At 40.8% G+C, this 18,220-nt stretch overlaps 1 protein-coding gene across 1 annotated transcript; it reads right to left on the bottom strand.

Annotated features, from left to right (window-relative positions):
- Nucleotides 1-2,490: 2,490 nt before the first annotated feature.
- On the bottom strand, nt 2,491-5,781 carry LOC133790671 (pentatricopeptide repeat-containing protein At1g71210, mitochondrial). Its single transcript, XM_062228388.1, has one exon. The coding sequence runs from the start codon at nt 5,475-5,477 to the stop codon at nt 2,745-2,747; it is 2,733 nt and encodes a 910-aa protein (XP_062084372.1). The 5' UTR covers nt 5,478-5,781; the 3' UTR covers nt 2,491-2,744.
- Nucleotides 5,782-18,220: the final 12,439 nt, after the last annotated feature.

The raw sequence follows: 18,220 nt of genomic DNA, 5'->3' as shown, positions 1-18,220 counted from the left end.
ATTCTAATAAATACAATGACCAAGTAAGCATTGAGCAACTAAACTAAAAAGTCTTTCTTTTTTAGTAAATGAGCTAGTGGTGGTGGCTAAGAGCAAGATGAGATCATGACCGTTGAGCTTAGTTGATTGTGATGAAAGTCTTAACTTAGGTCGGGAATTCCTAGGTAAGACAGTTGAGAACTGATTGAGTTTGTCAGACAGACCACTGGATTTGGAGTTTGATTAAGTTGAACTGCATCTTTCACAAGGTCCAGGCCAGGCATCCGCCGGGTGTATGCGGCTCCTTCAGTTGAGATTTACGTACCAAACAAAGTATGTTACTATATAAAGTATAGGATTATCATCTTTATTCATTCATCTTCAAACTCACGTGATTCTCTCCTAACTAATATACTTTATTACAATTGGCACAACTTTTGGGACATTTACTACCAGTGACAAAATAAACTATAGTAAAAAGAACAAGAACCCAAACGTTAGTGTATTACTTACTTCTTATAGTGTTGGAATTAACAAATTTAATTATGAATAATGATAAATTATGTATTAAAATATTACACTAGATATGGTACTATTTTTAAAAATAATGAATTCCTGAAATAAATTTAATTTGTTAAATGAAACTGTGTGAAATATTTTGGTACATAATTTTGTGACATAAATTATTACTCTTTAATTAATTAGTATGAAAATGTTACAACATAATAAAAATAATTTGAATTTAAAAAGAATGTGTATGTTTTAGTAAATTATTGTCAACTTGTAAATTTGAACACTAGATAATAACAGTTTTAAATACTAAAATGATTGTTTAAAATAATTTATTTTTTTTAATTATTATTGCGTGTAGACTTAGAAAAATGATAACTTATAACAAATGTTGTCCCTAGTATGAAAGTTATTTAATAGAGAGTTATGTTTAATTAGGAAGAAATTATTGAAATTGAATCTATTTTTTATGTGATTTCAATTTGAGATGATTTTTTTTCTTCTAAAAAAATACCATTTTATATATAATTATTATACAAATGTCAGATTGTACAAAAATAAAAATACAATTTTCGTTAATGTTTATTCATATTAATATTTGTTCTGCTCTCATTCATAATTTCCTCAATTTTCATTATTCTAAACCAAACAGCACCACTGATGAGCCATGGGTTACACTATAACTATTCGTTGGAATTAATAGAAGAGAAGTCCATAATTATGTGTAGCAGTGGCCCTACAGTAATTTTATTTGGAGAATTGCTAAAGAGTAGTGGAGCGCAATTTCATAAGTAGGTGGTATATTACTATTAGTATAATTTAATATTGAGTCCTATTTATTTGAATTTAATAAGTATTATAAAGTATTGCTAACAAATAATAAGGTGACACTTTATATAATATTAGACAACTTAAAGTATCAAATAACAAAGCTCTTTTAATTTTATTTGTGATGTTTATAAACTAATTTCCTGAAGAAAAAAAACTTCATATTGAGTAGGTTGCTATGTGATAATCCAACTTAAGAAGTGGACCCTAAGTCTACACTTTTGGTCTTTTCATATGCTGAGCTGTCCTTAAACTTTATATCTATGTTGGCTATACTCCAAGTTGAGCCTGGACCACACCAACAAACTAAAAATTAGATAGAGAAAGTTGGGCCAGACAACAGAAAAAAAAAATTAGTTTGATTGTTTATCACATTACATACTATACTACTCTACCACACTCAATCAATAATTAAAATTGGAAAAAGTAAGTTTTGTGACAAAAATATAGGAATAGGAGGTTGGCTGGAAATAATTGAGTGATCCACTGAATTTCATTTTGTCTAAAACTTTACACCTTCATTTCATGCTTTATTGTGAGAAAAGAAAGATTGAATTGAAGAAGTGACATTTGGTCCCTAAAAAGTAATGCTCAGATAAATAGATAAGATACTATATTGATAAAAGAAAACTCAGCTTCCCCCCATAATGATAACATTACAGGTAGAAATGTAATATGCTAAACAAAGTTCAACCCAACCAAAAACAAGGAACGGTAGGCGTATCTTTTCTAAGTATCAGAAATGCACATGCTTATTCAATTCAATCTAAATTTGGAATACTTAACTAATCCAATCCAGATACTGAATTTTGAAAATCCTTGTCCAGTCTAATCCAAGTGTCATTCGCCAACCAATCTAATTATAATTGAATTAGATCGAATCAGTTAGACTAACCGAAACAGATAGATGAATTACGAGCACAAGTGCTAAGCATCCCCTTAATGTTTTAATGTTGTGATGGGGTTCAAATCCCCCAAGTTACCACTTCAATAATAAGTGGTTACATCATTTATTGTTGGTACATTTGGTTATCACTTCAAGGTTCATCTAGCTCAAATTCTCATAGCTGGTTTGTCTTATCCCTTTGTTTTTTTAACCCAAAAAAAAAGCTTTGCACACCGTGGTTAGATGACCACATATATACTTCTATGGCAATATACAACAATGAAGAGTTTCCATGTCAATGTATTTTTATTGAATGGCAACAGTGAGAGAATAATTCTACCTTAGACCTTAGATCTTCTAAATCGTTGATTAAAGAATTTATACAAAATATTGAACCTAAATACTCAATGCAACACCTCAAATTTGGGTATATTTAAAAAAAAAAAAAAAAAAAGCTTGTATAAATCTCACTAGTTTTCAATTTCTAGTCCCTTGTCAAAAACTGGGGTGGGGGGGAGACTCATTCAGAAATCAGATCACACTACATTGACTTAGTTGTTGACTCAGCTGGAGTAAATCCTCTGCGAAGCATTTCTTCTAACCATCTGTGAGCTTCTTTGGTCCTCCCATGTCTGGAAAAACCTTGTACTAAGATGTCGAAAGTAAACCGATTTGGCACGTAACCATTTTGACACATCCTATGGAACAACTCAATAGCACCGTCCATATTGATCGAGCATAGTCTTCTCAACAACATATTGTAAGTGAAAACATCAGGTGTAAAGCATTTTCCAATAACTTCTTCCAAGTGATCTACCTGTTCGCTCACCCTAACATGGCCACAGAATGCACCAATTAGCAGTCTAAGCATTGAGCTATCAGATTTTTCTGCCTGATCCTCTTTCAAACGAGTCCAAGCCTCATAAAGCTCTTGACTTTGAAAAGAATACAACAGAAGCGTGTTGCCAATGAACGGTGTAATAGAACGACCAGCTTTCTCTAAATCGTCGATAAGATTCACCACTGCATCGTATCTTCCATCTAAGCACAACGACTTTATAAGAAGCTCGTAACACTCCATGCTTGGAGTCACTTTAGCCGTCTTCATTTCCATCAAAAACTCAAGCGCGAGATCCATCTTGTTCACTTTGCAGAGACCAGCGACCATGATAGTGTATAATTTTCTTCCAAGTAGTCTTTTGGTGCGCAAACTATTAAAGAAATTTACAGCATCTAAAATTTTTTCACTCTTCAAATAACTCCGTAACATAATAATGTCAGACTGCAAATTGGGCTCTATCCCACACTTCTTCATCATTTCGTATACTCCTCTAGCCAACTCAGGTTTCTTTGCATATCCAGCACCATCGATGAAAAAGTTGTATATTGTACAGCTGGGGTTGGAGCAAGACATTTGCAACTTCAACAGCTCAATGAATTGAGTTTCTGGTTCCTTCATCCTGCCAAGGGAACGAACAACAGCCCTGAACAACGTACGACTGGGCTTATAACCCTTTTCTTGCATTTCAATGACGAGTTTAGCAGCAATATCACCCTTATCTAATCTATTAAAACCATGTATCAAGTCGAAGAAAGTACTCCTTGTAGGAACCTCATTTATCTTATTGAGTTCCTCGTATATTAAATAGCCATCTTCTACCCTATTAGAAGCGCACAAAGCTGATATAAATTTGCCATAAGTTGAAGCACTAGGTTTAACATTTCGTTCCAAGGCAATAAGAAGCAACTCTTTCATCTTATCAAGTTTTCCCTCTCTGCAAAAAGCATCTGCTAGAATAGAAATTGCCTTTTTACCCGGAAAATAACCTTGTTCAGCAGAATCTTGCAACACACTAAATGCTTTATCAGTGCTCCCATCTAAGCACAGAGTATTGATCAAAAAATTGTAGGCCATGCTATTAAGAGTGAGCCCATACTCTGACCTCGCATGGTACAATTCAACTGCGGCATCCACCATACCAGCTTTACAAAAGAAGCACAATGCAGCATTCATGGTGACATCATCAGGGGAAAGCTGACTCTCTTTCATTTCCATCAATAACTCAAAAACATCCTTGAGCCGGTTCTCCCTCAAAAGCCTACAAATCAACGAATTATATCTAAACAAATCGGGAACATACCCGTCTAAAAACTTTTGCTTCTTCATAAACTCCAATGCCTCATCTTGTCTACCAGCCCAAACAAGATTCATTACCCAAGCATCATAGGCCCTATTCATGGGGGCAGTTTCGGAGTCCTTAAACTCCTCAATCAACTTTTCCGCCTGCTCAAACTTACCATCCTTACAAAGAGAAGTAACAAGTCCACCAAGCTCATGTCCCTTCAAGGGCCGTCCATCGCTCACCAACCCACGAAGATAAGTTGCAGCTTCTTCGAAGAGTTTCTGGTTACAGAAATTTTTCACCATAACAGACCATGTAAGTTCACTCTCAAAACCCCTCATCTGAATCTGCTTAGAAATGACCTTAACAGCGTCAAAACATTCCATCTCCACCAAAGCATTCAAAAGGACGTGGTAACCAAAGGCATCCAAGTCGAGTCCCTGAAAGCGCATTCTACCAAACAGTTGGAGTGCAACTTGAGGCTTTCCAGCAACAGCATAACCCATGACCAAAGTATTATGAAACCGAACCCTATGAACGTATCGTTGCTTGACATAGCTATCGAGAAAATCCAGCATAAGAGAAAAAAGCTTGGCCCTAGAGAGAATACCGAAAATGGCATGGAACGTGGCACGGGTATGCAGAAACCCAGGTTGGCGTCCAGCCCAATCGAAGAACTTGAGACAGGAGAGTACGTCCTTGTATTTCCCATAATTTAGAACATCAAGCACAAACGCCTCGTTGAGGCGGATCCCTAAGTTAGAGAGAGCCAAATCGGTGACGCGAAACGACACGTCGTCGCCCTCGTTTCGATTGCTGCCGATGATTTTGAAGATCTCATAGAAAAGGGCGTTGTTGTGCCTAGTCTTAAACCATTCCTTGAGGGATACCACTACGGGGTCCTTCGACAATCGACTATAGTAACTGTTAGCGTCATTGCTTACTTGAGAGGTTGTAGTTGATCTTGAAGCTAGCCATGGAGTTGAGATTGCAGAACCAGTACCGTTGCCGCCATAAGGGGGAGGAGAAGAAGAAGAAGAAGAAGAAGGAGAAATTGGATTGGTAATGGTGTTGAGGATTACAGAAAGCTGGGTTTTTGAGACAGAACTAGCCTTGTTTTTGGCGAGATGCTTCAGTTTAAGGGATAGCATTATTGAGCAAATTGGGATTTATTCGAACTAGAATAAAGCAATTCTAAGTGAAGAAAAGATCGAAACTTTTACCGTCGCATTGGGAAGAAATCGATCTTGAGAGGTGAATATGAAGTGTTCGATAAAATGTCTGAGAGAAAATTGAAGAAGGCGAATGGTCCTAGTTGAAAGTTGAGGGACGTGGCGGCGCAATGGACCGTGTGGAGCGTTTGGATCCTCCATCAGCTACGACAGAAGACACCGCGGGGTTGCTCATGTACTACGGCTAATTTTTCTTTTTTTTCTTGACAAAGCTAGTGGGAGTTGTGGGTAAATGGATGGAATCACTTTTTTTATAGGTTTATATTATTTTTGGTTAAAGCTTAATTTCACGATGGAATATTTGTTTTATATAATTGTATAATAAATTTGAATTAAATCAAAATACTTTTCTGACGCTATAGAGTTATATATAAAAAAAAAAAAAAATTGACAAAATTTTGATTCAAAAGACTATTTTTAACTATTTGAAAAACATTAGGGCTAAAAATATATGTTTTATAATAAAGAGTGTATTATAAAATTATGTTAAAATACACTAACCAAAATGATATAAACTATTTTTTTTTATCTTTGATTAAAATTATAAAATAATCATTCTTTTTTTAGCAAAAAATATTTATATTTTTATTTTGAAAATAATAATTTTAAAATTATAATAGTGTGTTTTTATTTGATTTGATGGTTATTTTTGGAGTGATAAAATAGTGAACCATAACTAGAGAAATTGAAAATATACAAATTGATGGGAGAAAAATAATGAAAGAGAAAATAAAGGGTTTATATTAATAAAGGTTTCAATATTTAAAAAAAATATTATTTAGGTTTCCAAACTTCATTTTATATCACTTAGGTCCACAAACTCACCAAATATGTCTCACATAAGTCCTTTTAATTGGCAAATGATTTTCAGAATACGCAGGAGAAAACAATTTATGATCCAATGAAAAATAATTAGATTATAAATCATTTTCTGATCCACATTCTGAAAACTATTTTCCCAGCAAATAAAACTTATGTAAGATACATTTAATATGTTTGGGAACCTAAGTGATAATTTCAAATAAAAAAATTAGAGACCTCTGTTAATATAATCGTGAAATAAAAGTTAAAGGTGGTGAAATTTACATGTATATATGAAAAGTATATAGTTTTTAATAAATATTTATTAAAAAGGATTACAATCAATTTTTTTTAATGTTTATTTGTTTAAAACTCAATTCTTTTATATTTGTTGTATATTTATATAATTTTATTAACTTTTACATCCATATTTTCAAGAAAAAAAACCTTTACATTCAAATAATATTGCATATATATAGTATTGATGTAGGAGAACAAGTGACAAAGTCATGACTAAATTATAGAGAGGCCAAAATTTTTTTTAATAAAAATTATACTGGTATATATATATACAAAATATAAATGTATAATTTTTTCTTTACTTATATAGGGGCCAATATACATTTTTATATATAGTTATAATAGTTTTTTTCAAAAATACATTGCTAAAAAATATAGAAAAAAAAAAGAGTTAAAAGAGAGCTGTGAACACCCGTCCCCTTAGCTTTGTATCATAATGCTAAATATTATCCTAAATATAACGAGAAGCTTTATTGTTTGTTTTAGATTTGAATTTGATATTGATATTCACACTTGTATTTATTTATTTTTGTAAGAATTCATACTTGTATTTAAGATGATTTAATTTGAAAAAAAAATGAATATATATTGTTAGAATTTTATATGGACTAATATAATTACTAACATAATTCCATTATCACAATCATTTTCTAGAGTGCCTACGAATAGTTAAAGACCATAATGTGATGGTTAATATTAATCTAATTGCAATTGAGGCACATGGTAGCACCCTAAAGACTATAGGTTGCCCCATTAAACCATTGTCCACCATATCTAATAACATAAGCCCAATAGGCCCAATATACCCCTTAGGGTAAGAAGGCATACAAGACATATATATAGAACATATGTGTTGTTGGGAAAGACAAACGTATGTGGTTTTGGTAAGGGTTGCTTTCCATAAGTTCTCTCTTGCATTTTTTTCTAATATTGTTTTGTGTAGATCGTGAGATATTCAAGGATGAACATTGGAGATTCAATGTCAGGTATGTTTCATCTCTATATATTCAATTCAATGCTCTAAATAAAATGTGTTCCTGGATTGTTGTATGAGCATGTAATGTTGATTTGAATCTGAGTTATGGATTTAATGCTCATAATATTGTTTTACAATTTAACAATTGGTATCAGAGCCAGGTTATTTGATTTTAGGGCTTGAAATTTTGATATATACCCAATTTTTCAAAATCTAATTTTTCACATGAAATTTCGAATATCATTGTTGGGCTATGTAGAAAATTAGTATATTAATCATCAATGGGTTCAGACCATTTTTTGACAAAATTTTGGGAAATCTTTTGAGTGTTTTTCGGCAATGGATACCCATTTTTTTCCAAAAACTTTCATAGATAAATGTATATATGTTTGTTGGTTTTGAGAGTTTTTTAATCCAAATGGGGGTCGGAAAGTGATAGAGGATGAGACGTGGAGCAAAACCCCTCAAACGGAGTCCGATTTGGTGGCCGGAGATGGCCTATCCAACCGGGTCACGAACCGGGTCGCGTAGACCCGAGAAGCAGACCCACGGGTCAAATTTGGGTGACAGGGACGATAAAAACGACATGTCGTTTTGCCTCTGTCAGGCAAAAAATGACATGTCGTTCGTACGGACATGAGTCTCCTTCAGCGCAAAACGACAAACGACGTGTGAGGGGTCGAATTTTTGTATAAAAAACAACAAGTCGTTTTTGAAAACGACAAGTCGTTTTTGAAAACGACACGTCGTTTTGGCATGTGAGGGTCGTTTTTTATAGTGACAAACGACAAGTTGTTTTTGGAAAACGACAAGTCGTTTTTGGAAAACTACAAGTCGTTTTTGGTAAACTAAATGTCGTTTTCTAAAATGTTTTTAAAAATTTTTTTTTGGGCGCGTGGGGGCGCGTGAGGGGTCTTTTTTGGCCAAATTTTTACCATTTCACTCCTATTTTCATATCTTACTATTTGTATATGTTTATGTACAAGATTAATCCATGAATTGTATTCATAATTGTATTTGTATTTAATCTTTTGTGGCATGAATCTAATTATATATTGTCAACAATTATTGTTTATTTTCTTGCCTGTCGTAAGAATAAGCATGTGAATTGTTTAGTAAAGAGGAACATTTAAATAATTATTTATTTAAATTTTGTGTTTTTTCCTCGATCTATATAAGTAATTAATTATCCTATCGATAATAATTGCTTGGTAAGGATGCTTAATATGGTGAATAAAATTTATTAAAGGTTATGAATCACAATTTATCTATCCTTTCGATAGTAAATTAATGTATTTGATTATAATGTTTAATAGATTGTTCTTACCTGTGTATGAGTTCTTGTTATCCAAAAAATTAGCATTGATGACGTGGCAAGTGATCCCTGGACACGTGGCTGACACCTGGAAAAGCTTTGCTAGAGTATCGACCAGAAGACGCATTAGAAGCAGTAAGCAGCCCAGTCTTACCTGCGACCAGTCTGGTTGATGGTTCCGCATACAAAGCAACATTAATGAGAAGATCTTTGTAAATCCCGAATTTAACTCACACAATCTCATGAGTATCCGATTATTCAGGAAAGAATATCTGTAACAATCTTTTGTAATCCCCCTTGAGCTTATAAATAGCAAAAGATAGCTCAAGGAAGGGAATTTTTGGCTTTTGAATCATTTGAGACTAAAGTAATTCTCCTAGTGATATTGTATTGTTCTTGAGAGGTTAGTGAAACTCATTGAACCCTTGTTCTTTGATCACTCCTTTGGTTCTCATATCAATAACAATCTAAGTGGACGTAGGTTATTACCAGATCCTGGGGCCGAACCACTATAAAAATATCGTGTTGTTATTATTTTTCGTCATTACGTTCTTCTCTACATAATCATTCATATCAAGCATATTCTGACTCCGTGTCAGTTGGCCAAATACTGGGTCAACATTCTGGTGCTTTCATTGAGAGCTTGATTAATCATTGCTGAGAAAACTAATGGCGAAAACTGGAAGGAAAGCTGGACAGGCGGCCGCTGCTGCGCCATCAAATCCACCTCCTCCTCCCCCTGCAAGCGTGGTGGAGGATGAGCCACATCTGGACTTTGAGGAGGAAGAAATGGATGATGCAACGCTGAAGAGTACCCTGGGCGCGTTGCAGGAAGAGCTGACTAGTCTGAGAGCCAGTCAGTAGACTGCTGCCGGAATTGTGGCACGGCAGCAGCAGGAGATTGAACGGCAACGCGCGGAACTAAGCGAAAGGCAGGCGGAGATGGACCGCCGCCAGAGTGAAGCCATGGTAGCCCTCGAGGCGGCCTTGCAGCTGGCAAGGAATCAGGCCGCACCTGTTTCGCAACCTGACCAACCTGGCAATGGGCCACCCCAGAGGGGTCCTAATCCAAGCCCACCGATCGAGCCTTCAAGTACACAAAGGCCCGAGCAGCCTCAAGCGCCCCATGATGACGTCCCGCTGGACCCTGAGGCGCAGCCACCATCCCAAGCTGCTCGGGGTATTCCCCCGCAGCAGAGGCAGAATAGGGCCGAGCATCAGCCTCGCAGTCCTAGACGCCGTAGGGATGATGGGCCAAACCTACCGAACAGAGGTTAGTACCTTCCTGGTAACAGGAGAGACTCAGAGTTAGGCTCTGCGGTCCGGGGACCCCCACGGCATGATAATGCACGGGGACACCACGACCAGCGCAGGCCGCCCTCTAACGCCCGAGACGTTTTGGTCAGAGACGGGAATAGAGGGAACAGTCGATCCCACCATAGCCAGTCGAGGTTCAGAGATGGCCATGGATATAATGAGGCTGACTCAGGCAAGGGGAACGCTGGCCGAAGGAATGAAGAAAGAGGTAAAGGCAGGAGCCAGGTACCTCAGGATGACCAACCCAATAGATGGGATGCTGGGGGGCAGCCCAAACAAAATAATGTCTTCAACCGGCTCGATGGTAGCGAGCAGCGAAGAAGAGACGAGGATTTGCGTGACGTACTTAACGATCACCGCGAGCGGCATGGCAAGAACGTCCCCCCAGCGACAGAGGCCACAGCGATTCCTGCCGCTGTACAGGCCCAGATAGACGCCCTCAACCAGGCAGTGCAACAACTGGTCGGAGGAAGGACATCTTACATCGACCACGATAGGAGGAAAATCACTCCTTTCGTACAGAGGATAGCTAATGCCGAAACTCCAAGCAAGTTCAAAATGCCTACACTCCAAAGCTTTGACGGGTATGGAGACCCAGTGTCTCATGTCAACAAGTTTGAAATTCAAATGGACATTCAGAAAGTGTCCGAAGACACTCGGTGCAGGATCTTCCCTGCAACACTTTCTGAAGCTGCGCAGGAATGGTTTTTTAAGTTCCCTCCTGCAAGCATTGTTTCTTGGGAAATGTTCGTAAGGGAGTTTTACAGACAGTTCTATGTAGGTCGTGTGCATCCAACCGAAGCAAACCAGCTGGTCGAAATTTGCCAGCAAGATGGGGAGTCAGTAAAGGACTACATCCAGCGCTTTATGCGAGCGGCGGCTGGAGCAAAAACGGTGGGGGAAGAAGGAAAAATGATGGCCATTACCGCAAGGGTAAAACGTCGTTCTCCCCTCTGGAAAAGTCTCCGAAAGGAAGGAGTGAGAACTACCCAAGAATTTTTGGACCGGGCTGATCGCTACATCAAGCTCGAAAAAGCCATCGCTGACGACGGAAAGCCCTCAAGCAAGGATAAGAAGGCTTTCGAACCTGCCAAAGCCGCCAATGGTTCCAAACCTAATGGCAAAGGCAAAGGCAACGGAAACAGCAACGACAATGGCAAGAATGGTGGAAAACGGCCGTATAACGAGCCTTCCACCTCCGACAACAAACGAGCCAAGGGTAATCGTTATGAACCTCGGTTCACTAACTACACTGCCTTCGTTGAGTCTCGGGGAGAGGTTTATTAGGCCACAAGTTCTAGTGTGCCTTACAAAAAACCTGGCCCCATTCGGAAGGATATTTCGAAGAGAGACACTACCAAGTTCTGTCGTTATCATAACGACTACGGACATGACACCAATGAATGCAACCAATTGAAAGACAAAATCGAGTTCCTTATTAGACAAGGACACTTGAGAAGATACGTACGGGCCTCGGGAAATTCCCAACGAGAAGCTCCGGGTGGAAACGAGCAAGCGCCCACGCGCCAACGCTCGCCACCCTTACAGCCTGCCCCCGTGACTAGCACACTCTTAACCATCTGTGGAGGCCCGCACCTCGCGGGAAATAGCGGAAAGGCCAGGGAACGATATGCTCGGACTCTGCGCTACGACCAGGATATCGAGATGATGACTGTGGAGGACTATGCACCAAAAAAGGCTCGGTCAGAGGAAGGTGAGATAACCTTCTCTGATGGCGACGCCCAACATGTCCGGTTCCCACATTCCGATCCGCTGGTCGTGGACATCCAGATGGCCAACATGATGGTGAAGAGAGTACTGGTCGATACAGGAAGTTCAGTGAATATCCTGTATAAATCAACACTGGAACGCATGAAATTGTCCGTTAAGGACTTGGAGCCATGCAACCAAACGATATACGGCTTCTCTGGAGAAGGACTCGCCCCCGCTGGATTGATCAAGCTCCTAGTAACGACGGGTACAATGCCTGCAACAAGGACATTACTCGCCACTTTTGTAGTTTTCGATTGTCCCTCGGCGTACAATGCCGTTATTGGAAGGCCCATAATGGTTGATCTACGGGCCGTCATCTCTATGTGGCACTTGGCCATGAAGTTCCCAACAGACGCGGGGGTAGGATGCGTGTTGGGAAACCAGAGGGAAGCCAGGGAGTGCTACAACACCTCAATCACAAAGGCGAAGAGTGGAACGTTGAAGAGCGCTACCTCAGATAGGTTGCAGATGGCAGTTGATACACAAGCCCAATCCGGTGATGAAGTCACCAAATAGGGTGTTGCCCAAAGTGAGGATAGAGATTTGGATCCTCGCTTTGGGGATTTTGAAGAGAATGTTGGACCCGTCGAGGACCTGGAGGAGGTCCAACTCGACAAAGAAGACCCGACCAGAGTCGTAAAGGTTGGGAAAAACTTAGAGCCTACCACGAAGAACGCACTGGTGGAATTTTTGCGAAAGAACCAGGAGGTTTTCGCCTGGTCGCATAAAGACATGGCTGGGATAGATCCCGCAGTTATCAGCCATGTCCTGAATATAGACAAGACCTTCCCACCCGTGCAACAAAAGAGAAGGCTGCTCGATAAAGATAGATCAAAAGCCTTAAAAGAAGAAGTCAAAAGACTAAAGGAGAATGGGCTCATCAGGGTGGCATTTTATCCATCGTGGGTCTCAAATCCAGTGCTGGTTCCCAAGCCTAACGGCAAATGGCGGACCTGCGTAGATTTTACGGACCTCAATAAGGCCTGCCCGAAAAATTGCTTCTCACTCCCAAGAATCGACCAGCTGGTCGATGCAACTGCAGGGCATGAGGTCCTCTCGTTCATGGATGCATATTCAGGCTACAACCAGATTAGCATGCACCCCCCTGACGAGGATCACACCAGCTTTCGGACCGATATGGGCTTATACTGTTACAAAGTAATGCCCTTCGGACTGAAAAACGCAGGTGCGACTTACCAACGGCTAGTCAACCACATGTTTAAGGAGCTAATCGGAGTAAACATGGAGGTATACGTGGACGACATGCTGGTAAAGTCTAAGAAGGCAGAAGGACATGTGAGGGATTTACAAGAGTGCTTTAGCGTATTGAACAAATACCAGATGAAGTTAAACCCCCTCAAATGTTCCTTCAGAGTTGGATCAGGGAAGTTTTTGGGGTTCATTGTAAATTCAAGAGGAATCGAGGCCAACCCTAACAAGATAAAAGCCCTGCTCGACATGAAGTCGCCAGAAAGGATCAAGGATGTACAAAGTTTAACCGGAAGAATCACAGCCCTAAGTAGATTCATTTCAAAATCAACAGAAAAGTGTGTCCCTTTCTTCAATCTACTTAGAGGAAATAAGAAGTTTGAATGGACGGGAGACTGCGAGCAAGCATTCCAGGCCTTGAAAGCCCATATGGCACAGCCTCCCATCTTATCAAAGCCAATTGAAGGGGAAACTTTGTTTATTTACCTGGCGATTACTGAATTTGCTGCTAGCGCGGTACTAGTGCGAGAGGAGGAAGGCGTACAAAAGGCAGTCTACTATGTCAGCAAAAGGTTGATCGGGGCAGAATTGAGATATCCACCAATCGAGAGGTTAGCATATTGCTTAATCCTGGCCTCTAGGAAGCTACGCCCCTACTTTCAAGCTCATCCTATTACAGTTATAACTGACCAGCCCCTTCGGCAAGTCCTCCAAAAACCAGAAGCGGCTGGACGATTATTAAAATGGGCAGTCGAACTGGGGCAGTTTGATATAACTTATTCACCGCGAGCAACAGTCAAGGGACAAGTCTTGGCTGACCTTATTGCAGAGTTCACCGAACTCCCAGACAGCGAGCCTGAGCCCCAAGACAAAGCTCCTTCGTGGAAGTTATTCACGGATGGGTCCTCCAATGAAGCCCACGCTGGAGCGGGAGTGATATTGATAACGCCGGAAGGGCATCGATTTCACTGCGCCATCAGGTTCGACTTCACTGCGTCAAATAATGAAGCAGAATACGAAGCACTCCTCGCTGGATTGAGAATGGCAAAGGATATGAGCATAAAGACGCTTGATATCTACAGTGACTCACAGCTGGTGGTGAATTAGGTCCTAGGAGAATATCAAGCGCGAGGCTTGAAAATGATGGCCTACTTAAATAAAACAAAAGACCTGCTAGCCCAGTTCACGAAGTACACCCTCCAGCAAATCCCGCGAGATCAGAATTCAAACGCAGATGCCTTAGCCAAACTCGCGAGCGCGAAGGATGCTGACACTTTGAACATCGTGCCAGTAGAGAGACTGAGTGAGCCAAGCATTCAAACAATCGAATCTAGTATGGAGATACGGATGGAAGATACATGGATGGCACCTTATTTGGAGTATCTGACAAATGGTACGCTGCCAACAGATAGGAACAAAGCCAAAACTCTACTAAGGCGAGCCGCTAGGTACATATTGGTCGATGGTGTTATGTACCGAAGAGGATATTCAATGCCATTACTCAGGTGCGTTACACCAGAAAAAGCTAAGGAACTCATGAAAGAGGTGCATGAAGGCTTCTGCGGGGATTACGCTAGGGGGCAGAGTTTGGCAAAGAAGATTCTAAGGCAAGGCTACTTCTGGCCAACTATGAACGAGGATTCGATGGAGTTTGTACGAAGATGCGGTTAATGTCAAAGATTCTCCAAGATTCCACGAGCAGCTCCAAACGAATTAAAATAGATGCAAAGTCCGTGGCGTTTTGCAGTATGGGGGATAGATTTGATTGGATCCCTACCTACAGGGAAAGGCGGAGTAAAGTACGTAGTTGTAGCAGTCGATTACTTCACCAAATGGGCCGAAGCTGAACCGCTCGCTACCATCACGACCAAGAAAATCCTTGACTTCGTTATCAAGAACATTGTCTGTCGATATGGTTTGCCTAGGAAGATAGTTTCAGACAACGGAACCCAGTTTGACAGCGATTTATTCACCGATTTCTGCGAAAGACATGGAGTCATTAAAAGCTTTTCTTCAGTTGCACACCCCCAGGCGAATGGGCAGGTCGAAGCCGTGAATAAGACTCTTAAAGACACCCTGAAGAAGAGGCTCGAAGAAGCTAAGGGAGCGTGGCCAGAGCAATTGCCTGAAGTCCTCTGGTCGTATAGAACGTCTCACCGAACAGCGACCGGACATACCCCATTTTCCTTGGCCTACGGATATGAGGTGATGTTTCCTGTCGAATTAGATCCCCCCTCACATCGACGTCTAACATACGACCAGGACCAGAACAGCCAACTGATGATGGAATCCCTAGACTCGATTGACGAAATACGGGAGAAAGCCCAACTCCGAGTTGCTGCATACCAACAAAAAGTCGCCCGGTACTTTAACTCCAAAGTTAAAGAAAGAAAATTCAACGTTGGAGACTTGGTGCTACGACGAGTTTTCTTAAATACCTGCGACCCTACTGCTGGAGTGCTCGGACCTAATTGGGAAGGACCTTACCAAATTGAAGAAGTCCTTCATCCGGGCACCTACAAACTTGCACGCTTAAACGGAGATCTCGTTCCGCGTTATTGGAATGGAGAACACCTGCGCAAGTATTATCAGTGAACAGTTCTTCTTAAAGGACTGGCTTGTATTAATTTTTATTTTTACAAGTTTAGCAAAGAGGGTTAGCCACGCTATATGGCTAATCGCTCGTATTTGTAAGATTCTATTTCAGAATCACTCGTAAAGACATGTTTAGTCCATTTTTAATACGAGATTATAAGGGACTGTGCGCAGCCAGTCATTCTTGCCAACCTTTGTGAATTTATATTTGCAAGTATTTGTTCATTACGTGTGTTGTTTTGCTGTATTACAAGTATTATTTTTACACACGAACAGGAATGTTCGAACAGGTCATGGTCAAGGCAAGTGACCAAGGACCTAAAGCTCCTCGATCACTTGGGGGGCATATAAGGCACATCGATAGCAAAGCATACCATGAGGTATGTAAACACACGAACAAAATGAGTGAAAGCATGCTAAGGTACTTAGAGTATTTTTCAAAATTTATATTTTGTTAAATCATGCCAAAGTACTATGCTAAGCTCGGTCATACGGACAAATATTATAATAAATGAAAATATTATAGCATCATGCAACCTTTTACATCGCAAGCATCACTGGTTGGATGTAATTGTTCAAGTAAAAGAAAAAGATTCACTGCCCGTGCAGCAAAGTTTAAAATAAAAATATTGTCTTTACATCACGACCCGTGGGTCATGTAATCAAAAAGAAAGAAAAAATAATGGAAAAGCTCAAGAGGCATTTGGGGCCGGAGGGTCATTAGCGGGATTCTGGTTGAGAACATCCTCAACAACCCCTCCTTCTTCTTCAGCACCAGCCAGGCTTGGGGAAGCAGGGATCCTCGCTCTTGCCTCCTCTTCAGCCAGTTGGGCAGTGCAGCGAGCCAGCTCGGCAGCCCTTATATCCTCTGAAAGATAGCTGAAGTCGGCTCCCTAATTGTGTTTCCAGAAGTTTTAGAAACATCGGAGCGTCGTCCTCTTATACCTTTCCAGATTTTTGGAGTTGTCGAGCTCTAGCTGCTTTACTTTGCCCTCAAGAGTGGTGATGGCCTCGTCCTTAGGCTTAAGCACCTCTTCCAATCTTCTGATTTCGCGAAGGTGAGTGCGGCTGGCATCTTGATAGTCCTGCCTTGATTTTATCGCAGCTTCCTTTACAGCTTTAGCCTCTGACAACTTTGTCACCGCAGCGTCCCTCTGTTGGACCATCGCCTCCAACTCCTTGGCGTGCCTGGCCTCTGCATCCGAGAGCTCCTCGGCTGCCTTCACTTGGTACCCCTCAATGGCCTTTGCCCTAGCCTGCTCGATGGTGGCTTGGGTGCGGGTGCGAGCAGTGGTGGTAGACAGCAAAGCCTAAAGACAGAGGATAAGAGTTAGAACCTGTGGCAAAGACTAAGGCCAAAAGGATTAAAGAAGTACTTACGCTGGCTATTTCGTTCAAGGTCCTGTTCAGGATCAGGTCGACCGTCATATTTTCTGCCTCAACCATTGCATCCTTGACGCGGTCATTTTTCTCGATGTACGCGATGCGGTCTTTTGCTACTCGTACAGCACGGCTCGAGAGTTTGGCCCCAAGGGTCTCTTCCCGCCTATCTTATTCCCTGCTGGGTGCAGCCGGAGGAGGGTTCTTTGGAGCCGGAGGATGGATCTTTGGAGCGGGAGGAGTCTCTTTCTCAGCAGGGGCCAAAGGATGAATAGAAGTTTGTCCAGCTGGCACGTCCCTAGGAGGGTCCTCTGTTCGACTTTTCTTGGCCGGTCTCTGGCTTGTTTTGCCAGTTTGTCTCCGCGACGACTTCCTTCGGAGCTGAGAAACTTCTTCTTCCTCCTCAACATTGTATAAATCGAAGACGTTGGGAGTGGCCATATCTGCACACAAGAAAAAACGTGCAATGGGTAAAGATAAAAGTAGATGAAGACTATCTATCAAAACGAAAAAGAAGGTCACAAAGTTAGTACCCTAGCTACAACTACTGGTCGGTATACTATTGACTCTATTAATCATACACTCATTATCTGGCATGAAGAACTTTGGCCCTAAATTTGGAGTATATGTAAAGTTGCCTTCCCCGTCAAACAAATGACAGGGAATTGACAAACTATTTAAAAGTAAAATAATTTTACCGTTCTCATCAGAAGATTCCCCCAAGTCCACAACTGGCTCTTTGGCTTTTTGTTTCCCCTTGCCTTGGGGAGCAGAAGGCCTTTCTGCGGAAGGATTGCCCGTGGGCTCCCTGATTGTAACCCCCATTAGCCTCCTCCGAGGAGGGGACGTAGGAGGTTGCTGCTCGGGAACCCCCTTCGGCAGTGGCATCGTCTACCACGGACCCTCTCGTTTCATGGCGAGGAGCCAGGAGGCCAGACAGCCTCAAGTTTTCATCGGTAACTAGGGACTTGATGCTTTTTTCTGCGTCTGTCATCC

Source organism: Humulus lupulus, chromosome 7 (genome assembly GCF_963169125.1).
Source record: "Humulus lupulus chromosome 7, drHumLupu1.1, whole genome shotgun sequence".
In the NCBI taxonomy this organism is placed as follows: domain Eukaryota; kingdom Viridiplantae; phylum Streptophyta; class Magnoliopsida; order Rosales; family Cannabaceae; genus Humulus; species Humulus lupulus.
The sequence above is the reverse complement of the archived record's forward strand: the minus strand, read 5'-3'. Positions and strand labels throughout refer to the sequence as shown.